The sequence below is a fragment of the Bipolaris zeicola genome, assembly GCF_000523435.1.
Source record: "Bipolaris zeicola 26-R-13 unplaced genomic scaffold scaffold_103, whole genome shotgun sequence".
NCBI classification, from domain to species: domain Eukaryota; kingdom Fungi; phylum Ascomycota; class Dothideomycetes; order Pleosporales; family Pleosporaceae; genus Bipolaris; species Bipolaris zeicola.
The window spans coordinates 34,810-56,913 of record NW_006912152.1 but is presented as its reverse complement, the minus strand read 5'-3'; the positions used below and the strand labels follow the sequence as shown (position 1 = coordinate 56,913).

At 52.9% G+C, this 22,104-nt stretch overlaps 11 protein-coding genes across 11 annotated transcripts; 3 read left to right on the top strand and 8 right to left on the bottom strand.

The window, feature by feature from the left end:
- Positions 1–1,017: 1,017 nt before the first annotated feature.
- On the bottom strand, positions 1,018–2,365 carry COCCADRAFT_6063 (uncharacterized protein; the record flags this gene model as incomplete). Its single annotated transcript, XM_007715317.1, has 3 exons — positions 1,018–1,868; positions 1,919–2,280; positions 2,331–2,365. The coding sequence occupies 3 exons, from the start codon at positions 2,363–2,365 to the stop codon at positions 1,018–1,020; spliced, it is 1,248 nt and encodes a 415-aa protein (XP_007713507.1).
- Positions 2,366–3,469: 1,104 nt separating this feature from the next.
- On the top strand, positions 3,470–4,753 carry COCCADRAFT_99332 (uncharacterized protein; the record flags this gene model as incomplete). The annotated part of the gene is made up of 6 exons (XM_007715343.1): positions 3,470–3,553; positions 3,619–3,652; positions 3,703–3,791; positions 3,847–3,874; positions 4,043–4,551; positions 4,604–4,753. The coding sequence occupies 6 exons, from the start codon at positions 3,470–3,472 to the stop codon at positions 4,751–4,753; spliced, it is 894 nt and encodes a 297-aa protein (XP_007713533.1).
- Positions 4,754–5,329: 576 nt separating this feature from the next.
- COCCADRAFT_99391 (uncharacterized protein) lies at positions 5,330–6,256 on the bottom strand (the record flags this gene model as incomplete). Its single annotated transcript, XM_007715342.1, has 1 exon — positions 5,330–6,256. One exon carries the CDS (start codon positions 6,254–6,256, stop codon positions 5,330–5,332), a length of 927 nt encoding a protein of 308 aa, XP_007713532.1.
- A 223-nt stretch (positions 6,257–6,479) lies between these two features.
- COCCADRAFT_99392 (uncharacterized protein) lies at positions 6,480–8,003 on the top strand (the record flags this gene model as incomplete). The annotated part of the gene is made up of 4 exons (XM_007715341.1): positions 6,480–6,519; positions 6,576–7,585; positions 7,643–7,891; positions 7,947–8,003. 4 exons carry the CDS (start codon positions 6,480–6,482, stop codon positions 8,001–8,003), a joined length of 1,356 nt encoding a protein of 451 aa, XP_007713531.1.
- Positions 8,004–8,608: 605 nt separating this feature from the next.
- Positions 8,609–9,837, bottom strand: COCCADRAFT_76768 (uncharacterized protein; the record flags this gene model as incomplete). The annotated part of the gene is made up of 2 exons (XM_007715340.1): positions 8,609–9,053; positions 9,143–9,837. Coding segments are annotated over 2 exons (1,140 nt in total), but the record flags the coding sequence as incomplete, so codon positions are not given.
- A 415-nt stretch (positions 9,838–10,252) lies between these two features.
- COCCADRAFT_27255 (uncharacterized protein) lies at positions 10,253–10,909 on the bottom strand (the record flags this gene model as incomplete). Its single annotated transcript, XM_007715327.1, has 1 exon — positions 10,253–10,909. One exon carries the CDS (start codon positions 10,907–10,909, stop codon positions 10,253–10,255), a length of 657 nt encoding a protein of 218 aa, XP_007713517.1.
- Positions 10,910–10,980: 71 nt separating this feature from the next.
- COCCADRAFT_99388 (uncharacterized protein) lies at positions 10,981–11,301 on the bottom strand (the record flags this gene model as incomplete). Its single annotated transcript, XM_007715339.1, has 1 exon — positions 10,981–11,301. A coding segment is annotated over one exon (321 nt), but the record flags the coding sequence as incomplete, so codon positions are not given.
- Positions 11,302–11,528: 227 nt separating this feature from the next.
- Positions 11,529–13,038, top strand: COCCADRAFT_99430 (uncharacterized protein; the record flags this gene model as incomplete). Its single annotated transcript, XM_007715338.1, has 4 exons — positions 11,529–11,613; positions 11,662–11,996; positions 12,047–12,879; positions 12,927–13,038. The coding sequence occupies 4 exons, from the start codon at positions 11,529–11,531 to the stop codon at positions 13,036–13,038; spliced, it is 1,365 nt and encodes a 454-aa protein (XP_007713528.1).
- A 526-nt stretch (positions 13,039–13,564) lies between these two features.
- On the bottom strand, positions 13,565–13,996 carry COCCADRAFT_37839 (uncharacterized protein; the record flags this gene model as incomplete). Its single annotated transcript, XM_007715337.1, has 1 exon — positions 13,565–13,996. One exon carries the CDS (start codon positions 13,994–13,996, stop codon positions 13,565–13,567), a length of 432 nt encoding a protein of 143 aa, XP_007713527.1.
- Positions 13,997–15,103: 1,107 nt separating this feature from the next.
- Positions 15,104–18,905, bottom strand: COCCADRAFT_6055 (uncharacterized protein; the record flags this gene model as incomplete). The annotated part of the gene is made up of 2 exons (XM_007715316.1): positions 15,104–18,238; positions 18,303–18,905. The coding sequence occupies 2 exons, from the start codon at positions 18,903–18,905 to the stop codon at positions 15,104–15,106; spliced, it is 3,738 nt and encodes a 1,245-aa protein (XP_007713506.1).
- Positions 18,906–19,889: 984 nt separating this feature from the next.
- Positions 19,890–21,327, bottom strand: COCCADRAFT_27251 (uncharacterized protein; the record flags this gene model as incomplete). The annotated part of the gene is made up of 5 exons (XM_007715326.1): positions 19,890–20,144; positions 20,267–20,544; positions 20,604–20,737; positions 20,767–20,897; positions 21,250–21,327. The coding sequence occupies 5 exons, from the start codon at positions 21,325–21,327 to the stop codon at positions 19,890–19,892; spliced, it is 876 nt and encodes a 291-aa protein (XP_007713516.1).
- Between the last annotated feature and the right edge of the window lie 777 nt (positions 21,328–22,104).

The following is a 22,104-nucleotide window of genomic DNA, read 5'->3' as shown; positions in this document are numbered from 1 at the left end:
CAGACGGGCAAGGACAGGATGTTGTGCAGTAGCCAAGCGGCGAACAGGGCAAGGAACATGGCAAAGTTGCACGCAAGTGGGAATTCGAATCGAGAGGCTAGAATGCCATGAGCCCCCCCCCGTCAGCTGATCGCCCCGTTGGCGCGCCCTTGGAGCCCGAGCCCGTCGCCAGCCTTTCGCGGATATGGGAGCGACGCGATACCGGAATCGACGTCGCAGGCCAAGGGGGGCCACATCGGGCCATCGAGTGGGGGCGCCTGGGGGGAAGTTTTGCTCTGCTGTACTTACGTATAGCCTCAGGTGGTGGACGAGCAGAGATTTTTTCTGAGCGTTGTGGTCGCAGCTCCTCCGCACGCAGGCGTGAACTGCTGCTCCTACTAGCTTCGGCACGCTACGCCGAGCGAGTGCCGTGGCAATGAGGAGGGCCTCGCCGCCATGCCGCGGCAACAGACGGCCTGGTTCCACTGCCGCGCTGCCACGGCCGACTTGCGAGGACAGCACGGCGGATGGCAGCATTCAGCATTGGTGGCAGCAGAAAAGTATGTATGTACGAGAGTAGCTTGTTTGAGGCCAAAGATGGATGGGCCAGACGTGCGACGGCGACGTTCGTGGCCAAGGTCACGCTGGCGCATGCAAGCGAGCTCACTGCCCGCCGCTGATTGGCGGACCGCCACCCGGTGGCTGAGTGCCGGTTATGGTGCTGGCATAGTGCCTCTACTTGCGCCTCCGCTCCTCGGCCGCGACCGTCACTCCATCCCAACCTCACACAATAGCAGCTGCTCAACTACCCACCGCCCGTCCCAGACTGAGACGTCGCGGCCGCTAGCTAGTTCGCCCACCCATTACCATGGTTGCATGCACCGCTATCTCCAGCCGTAGGCCCCCCTTCCAGCCCCAGCAACAGCCGCACCAGCACCCGCACTCGCACCCGCACACTGTCTATGCTATCCCTTCGATTGGTAATCTCACCACCCGAAATTCGTGTCTAGAGTACATGTAGCCGCCCCTCTGCCACGCCTACTCCTCGCCCCCGCCCTGCATCTGTACCGGCACCACACCCTTGATCGCCGGCAACAGGCTCCGAGCGCCCTGTCGTGCCTGTTGCGCCAGCACTGCATCCATGATCACCAGTGCTGCCATGCTCTCCACGATGGGCACGGCACGGGGCACCACGCATGGATCGTGTCTGCCCTTTGCCTCCAGCACACCGTCCTCCTGGTCGTATGTTACAGTCGACTGGGCTTGCCCGATGGTTGCCGCGGGCTTGAACGCCACATTAAAGTAGATGGGTGCCCCATTGCTGATGCCTCCTTGGATGCCTCCCGAGTTGTTTGTCTTGGTGGTGAGCTTGGGCTTCGAGCGGAACACCTTTGCAGACGGATTCTCCCCCGCGGGCACTGCGGGCGCCTTGATGAATGGGTCATTGTGGATCGACCCGGGCACCTGTGCCCCTCCAAAACCAGATCCAATTTCAAATCCCTTAGTCGCTGGAATCGACAGCATGGCGTGCCCCAGCTTTGCCTCGAGCTTGTCGAAGCATGGCTCTCCCAGACCTGTTGGGCAGTTCCTGATGACACAGGCCACTGTACCACCAATGCTGTCCTGCGCGTCTCTGTACTTGGCAATCAAGTCTTCCATGCGCCTGGTAACCTCGTCGCTCGGGCATCGTACTGGTAGGTACTCATCCACCTTCTCCCGTGTAATGGTGTCGACGAGTTTGAGGAACTCTGGGTTTGTGGATGCTGTTGGATGCTCGGGCGTAGGGGGGAACAGGAACTCGTTTCCAATCGAGTTTGTGAATGCAACTATTTCGATACCGTAGGCTTCACGTAAGTACTTTTCTGCAATCGCGCCAGCCGCTACCCGTCCTGTATTATGTCAGCCGCAATGCGCCCTGAACGTGCAATCGACCACGTACCAATAGTCTCACGAGCACTACTCCGGCCACCTCCAGAGCTAGCCTTTACTCCGTACTTCTCCAGGTACGTCCAGTCGGCATGGCTTGGTCGTGGGTACTTGTCCATTGTCTGGTTGCCGTAGTCTTGCTTGCGCTGGTTCTCGTTCATGACCCTTATGCCAATCGGCGTGCCCAATGTGATGCCAAACTCTGTGCCAGACTGTATCTCAACCCGGTCCTTTTCATTGCGTGGGGTGGTGATGGCTGACTGGCCCGGTCGGCGGCGCGTCATCTGGGGTTGGATGTCCGCCTCTGTGAGCGCCATGCCGGGTGGGCAGCCGTCGATGATGGCTCCAACCGACAGGCAGTGGGATTCGCCATAGCTTTCACGAGTTCAGTATGTGCGCCTTGTGTATGTAGGGTGAATGCGTACGTGGTGACCCGGAAATGTGTTCCGAACGTGGACATGGTGGCTTCAGCGGAGGGGTACCAGTTCGACTGCTGGGTGTGCGGACGGGGCTTGATATGAGAAAACAAGGGGAAGATGTGATCAATGTACACAGAAGCTGACTGAGGGGTGTGTAAGGTTTGCGTGCGTGTAGAGTTTATTGCAAGTCGGGCCAAACGCGTGCGCTAGAACGACCAACGTCAGAGTCACTCTAGGAGTTTTATTTTAGTGGAGCGCGGAGCAGGGTCGTCTGGGTTTCCGAAGTCGGCCGCCGATGGTAAGGCTGCTTTGACTAGAGCCATGTTGCTTCCCCATCGAACGCCTTCAGGCACAACAACAAAAGTCAGTCAAGGTCAAGAGAGGATAGGATGAATTATGGAGACATGCTTGAGGGGAGCGTTGATTGTGTGATTGGGTAACATGTTGCAATACCATTGGATGGGTTCGGGACAGGTGCCTGGTATGGCTGTAATCATGTGCTCAAAGCCAGAAGCAGGCAATAACGTCTTCTGTCCATAAGTACATACAGTAACACAAGGCACGGCAAATGCCGTGTTTCCATCCCAGACATGAGTGACAATGTCGAGCCATGGATGACGAATGTTGTCATAATCACGTGATTGGCCAGCCAGCATACACCAAGTATGAGTATTTATGAACACAACTACATATGTACGTAAGCATGTGTTGTTCTTGCATTGTTCCATGCTTGTGGGCAGGGGAGGGCTGGCGAGTGATCAGGTGGGGTCCAGCAATTGGAAGGTCAATGCCATAAGGGGCCAATCGTACAGCTAGACATAGCTGCTAGAATGGCGTCAGATACCTCCCATCGTCGCTGAATTAAAAGGCAGAATGCCCGCCATGCAAGGCACAGCGCCATGACGGCAACGGGTGAAGCTGCTAAAGGCGCTGCCGAGTTCCAGTGCCGTGAGCCAGAGCGACAATGAGCCTCAGATGCGCGCACGTTGGCGACCAAGTGGCAGGCTGTGGCAGGCACGAAGATCGCCCGGGATCTTAGCGCGGACCCTTGCCGTGACCTCTCAAGAAGTTTTGCGCCTGGCCAGCAACACCACCCCCAAAACACCCCTCTATTCTTCCAATTGCATCCCAAACAAGCCGCCATCATGCCCGAGTACGTCAAGGTTGAGAGCATCATCCCCAAGGTCCCCCCGCCGGCCTTCAGCGACATCGCAAAGGCCTCCAACGACGTATGTTTTGGTTCCCCCACGACGAGCTTCACAATAGCGCCATTGCTAACCCGCACCCCCTCTAGCTCATCAACAAGGACTTCTACCACACTGCTGCAGGTCAGACACTCCCATTGACTCTGCGCGCCCATCTGCTAACCCCTCACCAGCTGCCCTCGAGGTCAAGCTCAAGGCCCCCAACGGTGTTAACTTCACTGCCAAGGGTACCTCTGCCCACGATGGCCCCGTCACCTCCTCTGTCAGTACACTGCCATCAATCGCTAAAGGATGCAATTCGCTGACAGAACCTACAGCTCGAGGGAAAGAAGTCGCTCTCCAACGGTACGGCAATAACTCGTTCATTTTTCCCCCGCTCTTTCAGCCTAAGCATACCTTTTCATTCATCACCCGGCTTTCACTCGTACATGTTTCACTCGGCGCAGCCTCCAGGAATCTGGGGCTCGTCCATTACAGGCTACGGACTCAATTGGCTGACGACAAACCGTACAGGCATCAGCATCACCCAGTCATGGAACACTGCCAACCTGCTGGCTACCAAGGTTGAGCTCAACGACACCTTCGCTAGCGGCTTGAAGACTGAGGTCCTCTCCAACTTCAGCCCCGCGGCTGGTAACAAGGGCCAAAAGGTCAACCTTCACTTCAAGCAACCTGCCTTCCACGGCCGTGCTTTCGTCGACTATTCTGCTGCTGGCGCTATTGGCACCACCGCTGATGCTGTCGTTAGCCACGAGGGCATGGTTGTTGGTGGTGAGGTTGGTTACGATGTCCAGAAGGCTGCCATCACCAAGTACTCGGCTGCCGTTGGATACACCACTCCTCTCTACAATGCCGCTGTCACTGCCACCAACTCCCTGAGCGTCTTCACTGCTTCTTACTACCAGCGCGTCAACCCCGCTGTCGAGGCCGGTGCTCGCGCAGTCTGGGACTCAAAGTCCGGCAACAACGTCGGCCTTGAGCTTGCCGCCAAGTACAAGCTTGACCCTCTGTCCTTCGCTAAGGTACGCCTTGGTCCCTGACATTCACATGGATATGTATGCTAAACCCTTCTAGGCCAAGATCAACAACCTCGGCATTGCTTCCCTCGCCTACAACACCAAGGTCAACAGCGGTCTGACCTTTGGCATTGGTGGCTCTTTCGATACCCAGAAGCTCAACGAGGCCGGTCACAAGCTCGGCACCAGCTTCACTTTTGAGGGTTAAGCGTCTCTCCGGGATGCTCCTGTAGTAGATCGCAGGATGAAGAAAAATGGACAGAGCCTTTGATTTGCTTTGGTTCTCGCGAAGCAGTACCATATGAATATAGTCTAGAAATAAGACTAGTAGTCTTGTGCTTTATGCAGTGGGATAATCTTCTTCAATGCAAGCCTTTCAAGACTGTGTACATACATGTATTCTGAATGATTAAATATGGACTAGGTGACATGTGATTTTATAGATGTGCATGTTTCGATTGATTTCCGGAAAGTTTCTAGAATCAGATCTCTCACTAGTAGAGACGGGAGGCACCGCTACTAGTAGTTCCCCACATGTTGGGAAACAGGACTTGTGGAGATGCCGATGCACCTGCAGGGCATGACCTGACATGACACCACGTATAAAAGTTACCAGGCACCTGGTCTTGGGCTACTGCAACAGGTCAGGGGCACGTAATGCAGGGCTGTACTCTGGCCTTGGGTCGATCTCCCTTAAAGACGCGAAGAGCGTTTACAAAATGGGTCTAGTGTGCTCCGATTTCTAAGGTAGCGTAGTGTAAACGATATCTATGTGATGTATCAATCAGGTGGTTTCTTTCCTCTTGGTAGTAGTAGTATGCCCATCGTGGCGATCACCAAAAATGTTTGCCGTCAGCCCAGCGAGCGCAATAACGCCCGACACCATGATAAAGTTGGCGAGCATATTGCCCTTTTCCCACTCTTGTTCCACTTTGACTGTCCCATGCATCTTTCTCCGTCGGGCCCATATGTGTTCTTGTACATTTTCGTGCATCTCTCTATGCTGCTGGTCGTTAAAGTGCGGGACCGCATTACCCTGGCTCTGCTGGCCAGGCCCAAAGCCGCCATAGTCGCCGTAGCTTTCCTGGCCTGCGTCCTTGGCATTTGCCCCTTCTGAATGCGGGCTCGAATATGCGTATTCGGCTCTCTTCGCGCCGTGTCTCCCGTAGCCCCCTGATTTGTAAAACGATGGTGGAGGGCCTCGGAAGGTGCTGCGTTTCTTGTTTAGCCCGCTCGCTGGGCGGGACCCGAATGCGGCCGAGCTATAACTCCCTTGGGGAATGTCGTTGCCACCCTTGCCCCAGCGCGATTGTCGCTGCGCAGACTCCAGCTGCGCATCGTACTGTGCACGCTTTTCGGGGACAGAAAGCACATGGTATGCTTCACTTATCGCGACAAAGCGTGTGGAGGCGTCGGGATCATTGCGGTTATGGTCTGGGTGGTTTTTCTTGGACAATGTGTAGAACTGGCGTTTAATCTCAGATGCAGAAGCGCTCGATGTTAAGTGCAGCGTTTCATAATGGTTTTTCAGCGAATCGGCACATCGTGGGGTCGAAGCATGGAAGTGAGAGATTTGTTGTATGCGCCGCGGAGGTGCAAGTACTGTGCGACGGAGACATGAGTGGCAGACGTATGGCACGCTGAAGGTCGCTGGCAGAGGAGTCAAGAGTGAAGCGAATGGTCGCAGGAGAACAGATGGGCGGGGTGGCATTGCCCGAGAACAGCATGAAAAAGGGTTACATTAAAAGTTGGTGGTTGAGTGAATGTACGCGGTGCATAGAGAACGTCATCGCCCGTCACGAGGCTAGCACAGGGTCGGATTAGTCTGCAGCGACTCCGAGCCATCGGGCAACTTAGCGGGGGCGTTACAAGGCCCTCGTAAATTTCAAGATCACCCGCAATCCTAGCACCACTCTTCTCGTTGCACAGTCAACATGGCCGCAAAGGTAGCAGACGATGTCGCCAACCTAAAGCGTATGTTTTCATAGAGATTATGGCTATACATCGCCACAGCGACTAATGACGTATAGTGGACGACTCTCAGAGCAAGCCAGCCAACGGCGCGGCGCCAAATAGCGACAAGCCCACGGCCGACGCAGAACACGAAGACTCGGACGATGACAACGAAGCCGAGGACGGTGCACTAGAGGCCGGTGAAGGAGCAGCAAAGAAGAAGAAGAAGAGAAAGCCTAGAAAGAAGAAGAAGGCTGGTGCTGCAGGTGCGGGCGGACCCAAGGTGCAGACGGCACCGCCTCGAGTCCGTGTCGACGAGCTCTTCCCCAACGACTCATATCCAGAGGGTGAAATTCAGGAATACGTCAACGAGAACTCGTATCGAACCACCAACGAAGAGAAACGCCACCTCGACCGCATGAACAATGACTTCCTTACCGAATACCGCAAGGGTGCAGAGATCCACCGTCAAGTACGACAGTGGGCGCAGGGATGGATCAAGCCTGGCATGTCGCTGACTGAAATTGCCGAGGGCATCGAAGACTCAGTCCGCGCTCTGACAGGACATCAAGGCCTTGAGGATGGAGATGCGTTGAAAGCGGGCATGGGTTTCCCTACTGGTCTCAGCATAAACCACTGTGCCGCCCACTATACACCAAACGCAGGCAACAAAATGGTCCTCAACTACGAGGATGTCATGAAGGTCGATTTCGGTGTCCACATCAATGGTCGTATTGTCGACAGTGCCTTTACCCTGACGTTTGATCCCGTCTACGACAACCTTATCAACGCGTGCAAGGCCGCTACAAATGCCGGTATCAAAGAGGCCGGTATCGATGTCCGTATGAGCGACATTGGTGCTGCTATCCAGGAAGTCATGGAGAGCTACGAGGTAGAAATCAAGGGCCAGATGCTGCCCGTAAAGTGTATCAGGAACCTGAACGGACACTCCATTGGCCACTTTACCATTCACGGAGGAAAGACGGTACCTATCGTTAAGGGAGGCGACCAGACAAAGATGGAAGAAGGTGAAACTTTTGCCATTGAGACCTTTGGTAGCACAGGAAAGGGTTATGTCCGAGACGATGTAAGATTCCCCTCATTCTACATCCTAACAGCTCGCTAACAATTCTTCCTTCTGCAGATGGAAACCTCGCATTATGCCAAGATCGCTGATGCACCCAAAGTCGCTCTTCGCGTCTCGTCAGCAAAGACGCTACTCAACTCTATCACCAAGAATTTTGGCACCCTGCCTTTCTGCAGGAGATATCTTGATCGCTTGGGTCACGACAAGTATCTTTTGGGTTTGAATAACTTGGTTAGCGCAGGTATTGTAGAGGCGTATCCTCCACTGTGCGATATCAAGGGAAGTTATACCGCACAGAGTGAACACGTAAGTCCTGATACTAACACCCGTACACTGGAATGTGCAAGCTAATACGGTGTAGACGTTTGTCTTAAGACCAACGTGCAAGGAGGTGCTGAGCCGCGGTGACGACTACTAAGCGACGCATCTTTACGAGCAAAAACAAAACATCTGAAGGGAGGATGGGCATATCAGGTTTTGAGAAATAGGAGAGAGCTACAATGGAAAGTAAGCGCAACGACGAAATATCATCACTAGGCATAGTTTGATTTCGTCTTCTCCAAAGAAAAAGAAAAAATAGCATGATCAGGATTCTGTGTAAACACTCGATTAAGAATAGAGTGGAAATGAAAAAGAATATTCACCAATTTTAGGAATGGCGAGTAGTGCGTGTTAGATGCGGGGCGTCATGCTTGTACTTTTGCTTTTTCTACGACTTATTGGTTGTGGTGAGAAGACGCACGTTTGCAAGATATGCTCCATATTATATTCTCATTTCATCTAAATTTATTATTATTATTATTATTATTATTAAAGTAGCTGTAGAAGTAGCTAGTATCTCTTCTATCTCACCTAACCAATCTCCAATGTTCTGTCTCAATCATGTCATACCCTCTTGATGCGAAAAGCCTCCGGGCTAGACTCATCAACACAGTCTGACTGCACAAGCAGTTCGTAAAAGCCTCTATGCAGCCTCTGCACCGCCCCCGAACCACCCGTCTTCTGCTTGCTCGCAAGCATAATCTGAACCATGGGCCTAACCGTATGCCAAAGATGAAATACACTCAACTCCGGCTTCCGGCACACGTCCATCAAAGCTACATTCCGCTTATACAGCGTCCAACCCGACGCTGTCCCCTTGTCCGTTTTCTCCTGGCACAAAGCATACCCGCTCTCCCACATACCAGGCAGGCGCAACTCGCCCTGCCTATACAAGTCTTCAAAATGATCCCATATTCCTGTCGACGACCACATGTCAACCCACCAGTACGGCACCACGACGCACATTTTCGAAAACGACAATGCTGCAGCGCCGAGATTGTGTGGTTTGTAGAATGTGGTGAAGAAGCCCGGGCGATCTAGGGTCCAGATGCTGCCGCCGAAGACGTAGAGTTCCCAGGAATGACCTAGTTCGGCAAGGTGCTCTGAGGCTTGGTGGAGGGGCTCGATGGAATCGGTTTCGGGTGCCCTGTTGTTCACATCAGCATAACTTTCTTTGTTGTTTCAAGGAGGAAGACTTTGTGCTATGTGCTTTGTTTGGGAAGAAAAAAAACTTACCAAGGCTTGACTTCCCTGCTAAGACGGTATTGCCACACGATGTGCGCGAGTTCATGACATAGCGTGATTGCGAGTTGTAGATATAGCGTTTTTAGTTCGTGAGCGGAGCCGCCGTGGCTCAAGAGGTACTTGAGACTGAACAAGTACTGGGTGTGCAGGATGATGCGTGGAGTGTCGAAGAAGGGGTATGCAGCCGCCAGTATGAGGCTGTGGCGGAATCGTATGTACGCTGCGGTGCTGCCGAATGCGCAGCCATCTATGCGTGCCATGCTTTTGTCGAGGTTTTCGAATCCGATTTCTAATACGTAAGGCAGTTTTTTGGTGAAGAAGACGTGTAGCTCGCTGTCTGCATCGTCGCTGCTTTCGTAGGGCGTGTTTGCTAAGTAGCGTCTGCGGAATTTGTCGACTTCCACTCGACCGAATAGAGTGTGCTTCCACCATTTTAGAATTGCGGGCTCGGTCATCAATTTTGTGGCGATTCGGAGGGCGGGAAGTAGTAGGGTGTAGTCTTCTCGTTTGAGGTCTGGCCATCTTCTGCTCTGGAAAAGAGGGTGGATATTATTGTCGAGATCAATCTTTGGGAGACGAATTATCCTGCTTAGTTTTCCTCGCCAGCCATATGGTATATCTCCAGAAGTAATTCTAGGGCTTTGAAGCGCTGGTAAGTAATCCAGATCAGCCCCTACATCTGCATTTAGATTTCTCAGGCATGCGCTAGGGGAAGACATGGTTATGGTGAGAGGAATTTATTCGGGAGAAGAACTAAGGGCTTCTTTTTCTCGTGAGTACGTTGTGGGAAGGCTCAAGGGAGGCTTGGGAAGTGCGAGAGTGGCTGCGTCTCAAGTAGTGGGAAGAATGACAAGGGGGAACTTCAGAAGTCTGGCCCCCAGTACGTCAGTTTTCTGAAGTACTGCCTCGAAATATAAGAAGGGCGTTTTCCAAAATATGTATTTCTTATTGACGTTTGTGATCCGGTGCCGTGGTTGTGCATCAACTCGTCTCCACTCATTGGCCCAGCGCACTGCTCAACCATAGTTCGTCAACCCTTCTTCTTCGTTATACGATACCTATTTCAATTAGTGAAAGCATGCCCCGTGTCTCTCGCAATTCTTACAGGAACAACTTTTCTCTCGAGTAGACGTCCTTGTCTGGGTCGTCGTCCACCTCCTGCACATCGAACATTTTCCGCGCCGTCTTCATAAAAGTCAGGTCTGCCCGTCTTCTTCGCTTGAAGCAAAAGTAGCACACGGTATTCTCGCCAATCAGATCCTTGAGTGTTTGCTGCAAGAGAGGGAAAGCCGGTTCAAAGTACACACAGTCGGCTGCGAGGATGATGTCCGGGTGAGATGGTAGCTGCGGTGGCGTTGGTTCACCCCAGTCGTACACTGATGCCTTGACACGTGACTCCAGACCATTGAGAGCGATATTGCGCTCCATAAGGTCAAACATGGGTATCTGATCGGTGATATGTAGCGGCTTGTCCACGTTACAACCTATTGCGACAGCTAGTCCAACGAGCCCTCCTCCTGCACCGAGTTCGACGATTTCCTTTCCAGCGACGTCATCGCGATGTTTCCGCAGCATGTACTTGCTCAGGACCATGCCTGCGGGCCACAACTGCCCACCACAGCCGTTCTTCAGATCTTCATGCAGGCTTAGTGGGGGTGATAACAGGCCGTCAAAATCGACTTTGGAGACCCCAGCAGATTTGATAGGCGCAGCAGGTACTAGGTCCTGGCTCACTGCGAAGCCGTCGAGTTCAAGCATTTTTTCGGAAGCCTGGGGGGAAAATAATGTTCTAGCAACGGAGAGGTGAAGTTGCCTATCTTTGTGGAGGCTCAAAACAAATTAGTGCGTTGGTGCGGCCCGCAGCGGCGGGACATGCGGGGGCGTTCAAGGCCCGTTGTAGCCTTATGTATACCATCCTGTCCCATCATTCTGGTCATTGGACCGTTCAAGCAACTGGATCTTATACTACATGCCGTTCCAGAATATCGATGATGCACCTTGTCGCAACCCCCAGAGATGCAGCCATCCGTACTTAGCATCGGCAAGTAATACGCCTCCGGCCGGCTATCTGCACCCGTCACGATCTCATTGCTTATCTTGTAATCACGGCTAAGATCTACCTCGCGCCTCGGCTCTACCAATTGAAGGTGCGTCCTAGCGAACTGCGTTGCACATGGAAAGCCACAATGCGAGGCATTTCTTGTGGGTGGAGTGGATACCAATAGCAGAACGCGCTCAGTCAAGGTGGCTTGCTCACATCTATTCTATTTAAATTCATGTCTCCCGCCTTCCTCAAAGCCACATCGTCACTACATTTCCCCAAGGAACCTCCCGGACAGTTCGTGGGCAACGCCATTCCCGAACCTAGAAGCCTACCATGGGTCTCCCAACAGAGGTCTTGCAGGCCTGGGATGCTTGCGACCGTACTGACACTCTTTTCGTACTGGTCTGCTCAGTCTTTTGTACGCTCGCATCTCATAACGGTAGATGGTATTTGCTGACCGAGAAAGGCTGGGGAATAATTCCGGCAGTAGGTATTGCATACAGCGGGTACACTACGCGCTCCAACTCTCTTGCGGCAATTATGCCTGCAATTCTCTCCGTTATCGTCTGCTCAATACAGTGGTTTCTGATCGGATACACGTTAACGTACGGAGAAGGGGGCGCCATCTTCGGAGGTTTCAAGTATGCACTCCACAAAGGTGTTTTGGCGGAGCCCGTGGGAACCATACCAGCAGTCCTCTTTAGCTTCTTTCAACTCGTCTTCCAGGCTACGGTGTGCGCAATTGCCGTCGGTGGTGCCTGTGAGAGAGGCCGCATACTGCCACTGATACCTTTTATTTTCGTAAGCCGAGTAATCTTTTGGAAATTCGATTAATATCCTGATCTGAGTAGTTGTGGTCAACATTCATATACAACCCCCTAGCACACATGGTCTGGGGCGGAGGCTTCCTCATGGATTTGGGCGTCCTGGACTTCGCCGGCGGAACACCGGTGCACATCAACTCCGGAGCAACAGCAACTGCCATGTCTGTTTACCTTTCTTATCCTCTGTTCCGCTCACGCAAATCATCTATACGAACACCATCGCACCTGGTCATCCATCGTCCGGTCAACTCACTCTGCCAGCTACTGGCTATGATTAGTATTTGGGGTTCATGGCTCGCTTTCGATGCTGGAACGACTCTTGCATTCAACTTCAAGTCAGTCATGGCACTTTGCGTTACGAACCTTTGCGCCGCCTCTGGTTCGCTGACGTGGATGCTGTATACGTACATGGAAGTCGGTCGCTGGAGTTTGGACTCTTGCTTTATGGGCGCCATCTCGGGGCTTATCATGATTACGCCCTCGGCTGGCTTTATTGATTTACCAACCGCTTTCTTCTTCGGCATCCTAGGCGCACTGGTCTGCCGTCAGGCACTCCGAATCAAGTTTACTGACTTTGCTCGACGCTGGCGCTGGGTAGACCATGGTGACACTTTTGCAACGCACTGCATTGGTGGTGTTCTGGCTACCATATCGACCGGCTGCTTTGCTCGAAAAGAAGTTGCGGGATATGATGGAGTGACCGAGATCGTTGGAGGCGTCTTCTTTGACGGTAATGCACGGCAACTGGGTATCCAGATTGTGGAAGCTCTTGTTGGATTCACCTGGTCGTTCATTGGAAGCTACATCATTTATGCACTTATTGATTGCGTTCCTGGCTTCGAGGTGTTGGCCGAGGACAAGTGAGTAGTGTCACGGAGCAGGAGACTATATTGCTGACATATACTAGGGACATCATCACAGGCTTGGACGCAAGCCAACTAGACGAGGAAACACTATGGACGGAGACGCAGAAATACTACCCTTATGCTGAACTCGAAGGTGAGCTGCACCTCGATTAAATACAGCGGGGGAGATTCGAATTGGTAATACATGATACAAATGGTGCAAAAGAAGAGAAAACATACTATGTCGATCAAACCAGACGAGAGTAGCCGAGATCACCAAGTGCCAAAGTTAAATTCCCATGTTTATTGCTGGGTACGACGGACACTATGTTTGTCCCAAGGTAGTGGAAATTACAGATGATACTATAAGAATACGAGGACACGTGCGCTGTACCAACTACCTGGTCCCAACTCACCGGCAAATCCACCGTCGAAATTAGATCGACAAGAAGACGGGTATTATTTTGCTCCCTTGACAAGGTTCGATATATCAACCCGTATATACATGCGTACACAAAACCCATCAACTATACACCCAAAACCAAATCTTTCCCCTCTACCCCGCTAAACACCCCAGGCTCCAAGCACACACCCCAACACTGTTATATAAAGCCAAAAAGAACCCCTTGATAAACATACAAGAGTCATCCGCCCAGCGAAAAAAAAAGAAGAAACAATAATAACAACACAAAACCCGATATCACCCCTCCAACGCCCTCAACCCCTCGACCAAAACCCCAAAACTCTTCACCCTCTCATGCCCCCTTGCCCCCATCTTCTCCTCCCTTACCACCTTCCCCTCCCCCTCCCCAAACCCCTCCTCCAACTGCCTCTCTACCTGCTCACGATCCAGTACCCTCCTCGCCTCCTCTAATCCGCCTATATCGCGCGCATTCGTAAACCCCATTTCCCTCAGCGTCTGCAGCGCAAGATTGGAGCGGCGCCCGCTGCGGCAGTAGAGCGTGATGCGGTCGTCTTTGGCGACTTGGATCCCCTTTTCAGCGTACACGGCGGGGAGTGTGGAAATGAGTTGGTATTCGATGTTCACAGTGGGGGAAAGGTCTGAAGTCAGGTAGCCGGTGGAGAATTCGCTTGGGGTGCGGACGTCGATGAGGAGGTTTTGGGGGGCCATTTTTCTTTATGTATTGTGTCTTTGCCTGGTTTTCCTTTTTTCTCTTTAATGTGTGGTATATCTGATCTTTGAGTGTGCGTGTGTATGTATGTTTTTCGTGGGATGAATAATGTAATGTATTTTATGTTGCGTGGTTGCTTGGTTTGGGGATGGAGAGAAAGATAGATGTTTGGTTGTGCTTCTCTTAAACAAGGTGAATGATGCTCGTCATCGGCGCGGGGAATTCGCGGAACCCCGAGAAGAGAGACTTCGCCGTACTCGGAGCGCGCTAGCTTTGTAGTCAGTATGTACATACACCACTACGTCTTTGTGCCCCGCCGTGCTGTGCAAAGACTTCTACCTCAAAATATAAGCGCTAGGAGGTTGGGGTGTATATTGCGGTGTTCAGAGCTCGTATGCATTAGTTCGGATAGACCATTGTGAGTGTAAAGACCCCGAATGACGGTGTACTCGGCGACTACCTAGCAGCCAAGGTATTCATAGTAGCACTGAAACCACATGCCCATCTTCACGATCCTTGTGTATCCACCTCAAAGCCGGTGTCATCACGTGTGCACCCATCACTTTTCAAAATAAGACTTTCTTTGATGATTTCTTTCATTTGCAAAAGTGCCGGCCAGATTGACTTCTGATGCCAGACACTATGGCTATAGGAAAACCCTTTTTCTCTTCCTGCATCTCCTGCTGTGATACTTTTCCCCTGCCACCACACTGACAGGCCGTTTGCTACGATAGCGGAATCTTCTCTCTTTTCAACGCCAAAAACCCAAGTTATTACAGGCTTTTCCAAGTCCAAATGGTTATGCAAAATGTAAGAAATATTGAGCAGATGATTGTAGTCTGCCACGAAAAAAAAAAAGACAATTGCCACCCAAAAAGAAAATCGCTGAAGTGGTATAAAACAAACAAAAGAGACTACGGCATTGGTATCGTGAGTGCCCGAGGCATGACGGACGAGAATAAAAGAAACAAAAAACACAAAAAAATTAACGTATGTGAATCAAAAGTGCCAGCCGGTATACATGTGAGCACCGAATCAATCTGGGAGGGGAGACCAGAGAGTACGGCCCACAAAAGAAAACACGCAATGAAGCGAAGTAAACAAGTCTAGGAACCCTTGAGGTTCGATGTCGAGAAGTTGAAGTTGAGAAACTCGAATTTGTCCTTCGAGGTGGTTCGGCTTTCAGCTGACAAGATGCTCTGAGCACTGTTGTCGATGGATGGCGAACCCCTTGTGGAATGCTGTGTGTCGCGCGGTTCGAGAAGCAATGAACGACGGTAGTAGTTTTGAACATTAGCTTGGTCGCTCACACGCATCCTTTGTATCTGGCTATCCATCCAGTCTTGCATTTCTGGGACGGCGGCTAACCGATAGGGGACTTGGAACGACTGCAGTTGGCAGATAATCTTCGCAGTCTTCATGTGCTTGTCGAAATTGATAACAGAGACGCTATCAGACCCAGGGTCGCCAGGGAGCTGTCGCGTAGTACCGTTACCAACATCGATGAATGTGAGATCTGTGAGGTAAATTCCGACGAAAGGAATGCACGGTGCAATGTGGTCTTGAAGACGCTGTCGCAGTACGGCGTAGTTACGTCCAACATCGGTGATTGCTTTCAACTCGTCCAAGCGAGCCTTGGTCTTTGTGGACACGAGGTCCCACGTCCGCTTGAGACGCATGATCATGGAAGAGTTAAGGGAGCAAATGATGGCCATCAGCGAGTCATAGTTGTGCAGCTCCAAGCACTTGGCTGCGATCTTAACCCACTGCTTGATTATGACTGCTCGCTTCTTGGCATCTTCAAGTTGCAAAATGGTATCAGCAACCAGGTTTGCCAGGTCGGTCGAAAGAGTTGACATGGCCTTGACGTTGTGTGCCTTGGAATCCTTCTTCTTGGTCCACTCGAGAGCAAGAAGCTCTTCTGGTTGAATAGCGCAAAAGAGCTTCGATTCAATAATGGTAAACTGTCTGGCAAGCTCCAAAGGATCAAAGTCCATGATGCTGCATTGCGCCTTTCCTTCTTTGCTAGCCCGGAGAGCATTGAGTTGGCTCTTGCTGACGAGTGGCGTTGGAACGTTGCTGTCGGCGGGTGTGAATGTAGCATTTGAGGCACCAGTCTTGCCAATCGACGACACCAAGCGAGGTACAAGGGCTCCAGCCCTCACTTCGGTGACCTTGGATGTCAATTCCGCTAGTCGTTTGCCGGCACCAGGCATAGCAGCTCGGAGTTTTCCAGTCGCAAATGCCAAGATCACGCCCAGGGCGGCACAATCAGTGTCGCTTGACCAGTGACTTTCAAGCCAGCCTTTGAAAACGTTGTAAACTCGAAGACGGACCGGTACACCTACGGTTTGGCTGCTGCCGATGTAGTCGAAGCGGTCAATCAGGCATTGTGCAAGTTCAATCGGTGTGGTGAAAAGGCGGAAGGTGAGATAGAAGGCGTTGACAAAGACAATGTCTGGTGTGGACTCGTACGTCGTCAGCTGCTCTACCAGGGCTGGGAGCGAACCGCCTGAGATCTGGCCATCCTTGTTGTAAACTAGCTCGTGGACGTACGTTGTCTCCAACAGGTGCTCCTCGCCAGCAGCAGCATCCTCGTTGGCCAACTGCTGAAGCTCAGAGCAACTACCAACGCTGCTGACCAAGGTTTGACAGCTTTGCTTCTTCGAAGGCGAGTGATCTGGGGTAGTGGCACGAGTCGAGACAAGAGACTCGACACTAACAGAGCCGTCTCGTGCACTGGAGTGATAAGTGCTAGCGCTGTCGGTGACGGATGCGATGACGCTTTCAGCAATCAGAGAGCCAGCGAGACTTTCCTGCGTAGCGCTTGCAGGACTCTCAGCCGACTCAGACAGTGTGGACGGATTCAATACCGGGGTGGGCACAGCATCGAGAGGCGGCAGAGATGCACGGGACGATCTGAAGGATACGACAGTCGGGCTTTCAACGACGACTGACTGAAGAGTTGGCTGTAGACTAATCCTTTGTTTTTCAATGGGCGAAGGGAGCGGTACTTCGGGCAAAGGCTTCGATTCGGAGACGACAGGTGGGAGAGGCTTCTCAGGCTCCTCGGTTGGCGGTGCTGGCAGTGGCTTGTTGGTCTCCATGACAGTTTCGTTAGGCTTAGGTGAGGCAGGCCTCTCAACTGTTGGCTGTTCTTGTTGCTCACTGGGGCTAGGTTCCTGGAATATCGATTTCTCTAGCCCCAAACCAGCAGCCTCAGTTTCAAACTCAAAGTCTCCAATCCTCTCGATCACAACTTTAGCCTTGGTGACACAGTCACCAGCGGCCCGTACACAGCTTGTGGCAGCCTTGACAATCTGCTTCCCAGCATCTGGCGCCACGACTTCTTCACCCTCTGCATCTGCCTGGATGAACATATCCTTGGTAGCTTGCACAAGTTCGGTCAGACGGGCGTACATGGCGTCTCGTGCTTCCTCGAGCGGGTTAGACCTTCGTGAGTCGCGTTCCCAAACTTCCTCAACAACTGCGAGGAGTTGGCGACAGGCGACGACGGAGTGTTTTGTGGTCTGAGCTAGCTCATCTGAAGAGCGCGATTGCAGGTGCAAACCGATAAAAGAGCCGATGAAGCCCAAAAAAGCGTCCTGAGCAGTGTTGAGCTTCTCAGAAGCGAGGTTTCCCCTGTGCGCATTGAACGACTTGCACGTGTATGACAAGCGGTGCGTCATAGAGGTGCGTTTCGACTGAAATCCGGATTGAGAATGTAGTATTGAGGATTGAACAGAGTCTGCTTCGGAGGGTAGGGAAAAGGCGACGGACAGGCGGTTGAAGTTTCGCGACGATTGGGCGGATCCAGTGTACCAGTCGTCCTGGGTCGATCCACTGGCCTGTGTGACTAGAGAATCGCAAGTATTCGCCGAGGCACTATCGTCGGTCGATGGGGCCGATGTTGTAATTGGTTCCACTGCAGCGTCCGAAGGCGGGGTGAGTGGTCGGTTGTCCACATCTTCTAGCTCAAACAGTGATAGAGAGACGGCATCTGTTGTCCAGATGTCAAGAAAGCGAACTGCTCTGGTGACGAGCTTGAACGATTTGAACACAAGCTCATCCATGTGCTCAAATACTGGGAGGGGTAGCTCGTTTGACTGTAAAGCCTCCTGAAAGGACTTTGCCGTCTTGACGAGGGTAGAGAGATCGCCCAACAGGGCTTTGCGCATACGACGCAAACCTACATGGGCCAGAACGAGCCGCGAATCTTTTTGTAGACACTCGGTTCTTTCCTGATGAGAGTTAGCGGGAAGGCCAAAGATGAAAACATGGATGCACTGAATGAGCCCGACTTACAAGGAAAAGGCGTACGCCGACGATCATGCCTCGGACGTAGTCTTGCCTCGAAAAGGCCGCTAGATCGCCATTCTCTCCGTCGCGGACAAGATCCCAGATGTATGTGAGAGCAGTCAGCAGATTTCGAATAATGGGATGGTCATAGGGCTCGCAGTAGTTGGTCGGGAGCCATCCACGGGCGCCCGAGGCCAACAATGTGCCATCAGCCCATCCATTTGGATGAACGGAATGGACGAGGATGACATCGCCTTGGTTAATGGCTACTGTGATGGAAGACTCGTCCGTCGACGATGATGAGACGGTCGAGGTCGGGTTGTAGTGATAAAAGGCGCGAAGATAGTTGTGAAATTGGGGTTGTTGTAGTTGTTGTTGCTGTGATTGCTGCGGGGCCATGGCCTCGGTCGAACACTTTGGGGTCAATGGAGGCGACATGTGTTTTTGCGAGTGGCTTCCAAGAGTGCCCCTTGAGGAGGACTGTCGACTATGGCCGCGGATAGCTGTACGTGAGCGTGACCTGCTAGGTGACTTGTGAATGTTCAAGGGTGCAACGAGTGCACTGGATCGCTTGTCCATGTCTTCTTGCTCGTGGTTGGGGGACGCCATGTCAAAAGCGAGACGAAATGGTCCTAGGAAAGGTCGCTAACTAGGCGCTGTACGTGTATACATGTGTAGCTAGCATTTGGTAGACGAGCCTGGTGTATGTAAAACGAGAGGTGTGGAACTGTGGTAGTGTGCTTCTTGTTGACGGGTTACTAAAATGTTGGATAGATGCAGGAATGAGGAACGACGACAATGGTGTGAGGAGAGCCCAAGCAGGCAAGTGGAGCAGGAGATGGGGGGTGGGGGCAAACGGAAAGTGACATACCCGATGTGACGGCAGCTAGCGCGCTGTGAAAGTGAAGAAGGAGAGGATGGAGCAGAGCGTGACAGATGTTGCAGTGAAAGAAAATGGGTGGGCGAATGGGCCAGTGTTGTTGATGTTTGCCGGGAAAATGGCAATAGTGAATTAGGCGGGCGGATAGAAAGCTGGGACGGGGTGTGTTTCCGGGACACAGAAGATGGCACAGGGCAATTGTGGGTAGAAGGGTGGAAGGAGCGAGTAGTAGAAGAAGAAGCTCAGACACGGTCTGTCTCTCGTCGAGGCGTGCAGGCGTTTGAGAGGGGGGTGTGGTTGCTGTGGAGGGGCAGGAGCCAGTGCTTTGAGAGAGGGTGTAGGGCTCTATCTTGTAATGGCGATTGCGGCGCGGAGCAGGAAAGAAGCAGAGGATTAGGATTGCAAGGGTCGGCCTGGCTGTCGAGGTTGTTTGCAGGGGAGGGCTGGGGCGGCGGCGGCTCCTTCCAACGGTTCGTTTGCGAGGCAGGCGCACTGCAGGCCAGGGAAGGAGCGACTGGAAAAGAAAGCAAGAGCACGGGGGCGGATGGAGTAGCGCAGGCAGGAGCGGCCGGTGGGGGTTGCAATTGGCACTGCGGCAGGGAGAGGCTGCAGAGGCGGAGAGTCGTCGAGGCTGGACAGACTGGCTGGGCGTGTGTTATTATCACATCACGATGGAATCCTTGGGCCAGGCTGGTGCTGCTGTGCAAAAAGATTCATGAATAGCAGGACAGGGGTGGACTGTCAGTGGTGCAGGGGTGCTTGGCCAGGGTCAAGGAGCGTTGGCGGGCGGCGGCGTCGCTCCCCATGCCCTGCGAGTGCACGGCGTGAAGCTGATTCGCGGCGCGGCGGCCGTGCGGTGCTAGGGGAGCAGCCCGTGGGTTGTCCCCGGCATTTCTCCCTGGCATTTGCACTGGCACTGGCGCTGGTGCTGCGGTGCTTTGGCCGTCGACGTTGGGGGACACTGCTCTCTGCTACTACTCACTATGCATCCACACCACACACTCACACCCCCCCATTCACCCAGCCGACGACCCTCCGGGCTGGGATAGCGACACCATGCACGCACCCCCATCCATCCACACCCACTCACCCACCCATCATCATCACCACCACCACCAATACCACGTCCACATCTGCTCCCGCGACTGACTCCCACGCCCAGTCCCACGCCCGCCTTCACCACCACTACCACCCGCGGCGGCAGTGACGGGCTTGGGCGCGCAGCGTACAATAGCGCAAGAGGCCCAAATCCACTGCTGCCGCCCGCTAGCATCGCTGGTGGCCGTCGTGTGAACCAAATCTCCGCCAGCAACGGTACTACGCGTCTGGCGTCGCCTCCGCCCTCGTCCCCCCATGCGTGGTGCGGTGCTGTGACGTGCCCGTCGCACGCCCAGCCCTCGACGTGCAACGCGCACACGCTCACGCACAATCGGGTGCGGTGGCTTGCATCAAGGCCCCGCTTAGCGCAGGGCACATGTGCAGACGCGACCGAGGGCCTGCAGCAACAGGCCTGCCCAAAGCCCCACTGCGAATCCACTCCCCCAGTCGCAGACTCGAGGGCCTGGAATGGCAGCAGGAGCCTGCACTTACAGCCCAGAGCTAAGATCATCCCGCGCCGAATGCGCCCCCTCTATGCCCGAGATGGCAATTTCCGGCGGCCCACGCTCCCCGGTTGCCACGGCCGTTGCTCCATCCCATCCACGTTCATCGCGACCACATGGCTGTCCTGTACATAGTAGTACGCCCTCTAGTATAGCACTGCTGCTCCTGCTCCTGCTACTACTGCTGTCCTCGATTCCCCGGCCGGCCCGATGGCACGCGAGCATACCAACTGGCGGCATGGCGTCGGCACCATGCGCCTTGCTACTGCTGCAACTGCTGTAACTGCAACTGCTAGAGCCCTGCTACTGCAGGGCTACCATTCTCTTACTGCTCTTGGTCCTGCTTCTAAGCTGCCACACGATATATAATGCCGTCCGCGCACACGTCATGCTCGACCCGGCATCCTATGCTCCAGATCCCGGCAACCCACTAGCATCAATGCGTCTTCTCGCAGTACTTGGAGCAACATACTAGTACCGTGACGACGCTGACCATCCTGCAGTCCACGACGCCCATTGGGCAGTATTTCCCTGTATTACTACGCTTCATGGTGGCTCTCAAAACTATCCTGCCAAGAATCAACCCATTTTGATGTCGTATCCATACCATACTAACGGGCCCAACAACTAAACTTTCGCATGCTTCAACCCTGTTACATAATACTAATGATCACTGCACTGTTCAATCCACTTAACAGCATGCCGGCAATAGCCTAACTTTGCTCCACCCACAGTATAATGCAAAATCGCGTCGTCATCCAAAAACCTTCCGATAGCCGGACGTGTGAGATTTAACCTAAACTCACACTACTATACATATGTACCATAGGCTGCGCCTGCAAATAACCTGCGACATGGCCGACCAAGAAAAGTGTTGACAACTCTCTCGGCATCATCATGACGACGCTATGCTCCTCGCGTCCATCTCCGAGTAAAAATCTACGTTCGACGGACTCTTCTCCGTTCGTATATCGCTAGATGTCTCTCTATCTTGCTTCCCCCACAGCCTGTAGAGAATCTACCCGCAACCCGACTTGCTTTTACGAGCTGCAAACTTGATCAACAATGCATGCTAGCGCTATTCGCAATGCAGGTACTTACAGCTACACCCCAGCCTCATTCTACATCTCGCTATTGTAACCCGTATCCGACCTCTGCAACGTACGGCACTAGCCAGTCGCTCAACAATTGCCCCACTGCCCTACTTGGCAGCCAATATGCCATTCAACGCCACGGCTTTGGATCGGCAATATGCAACACAGTGTCTTTACACGCTCCGCCCACCGGGGTAAAACAAATGACATTTAGTGTCACTTGATGTGTCTTT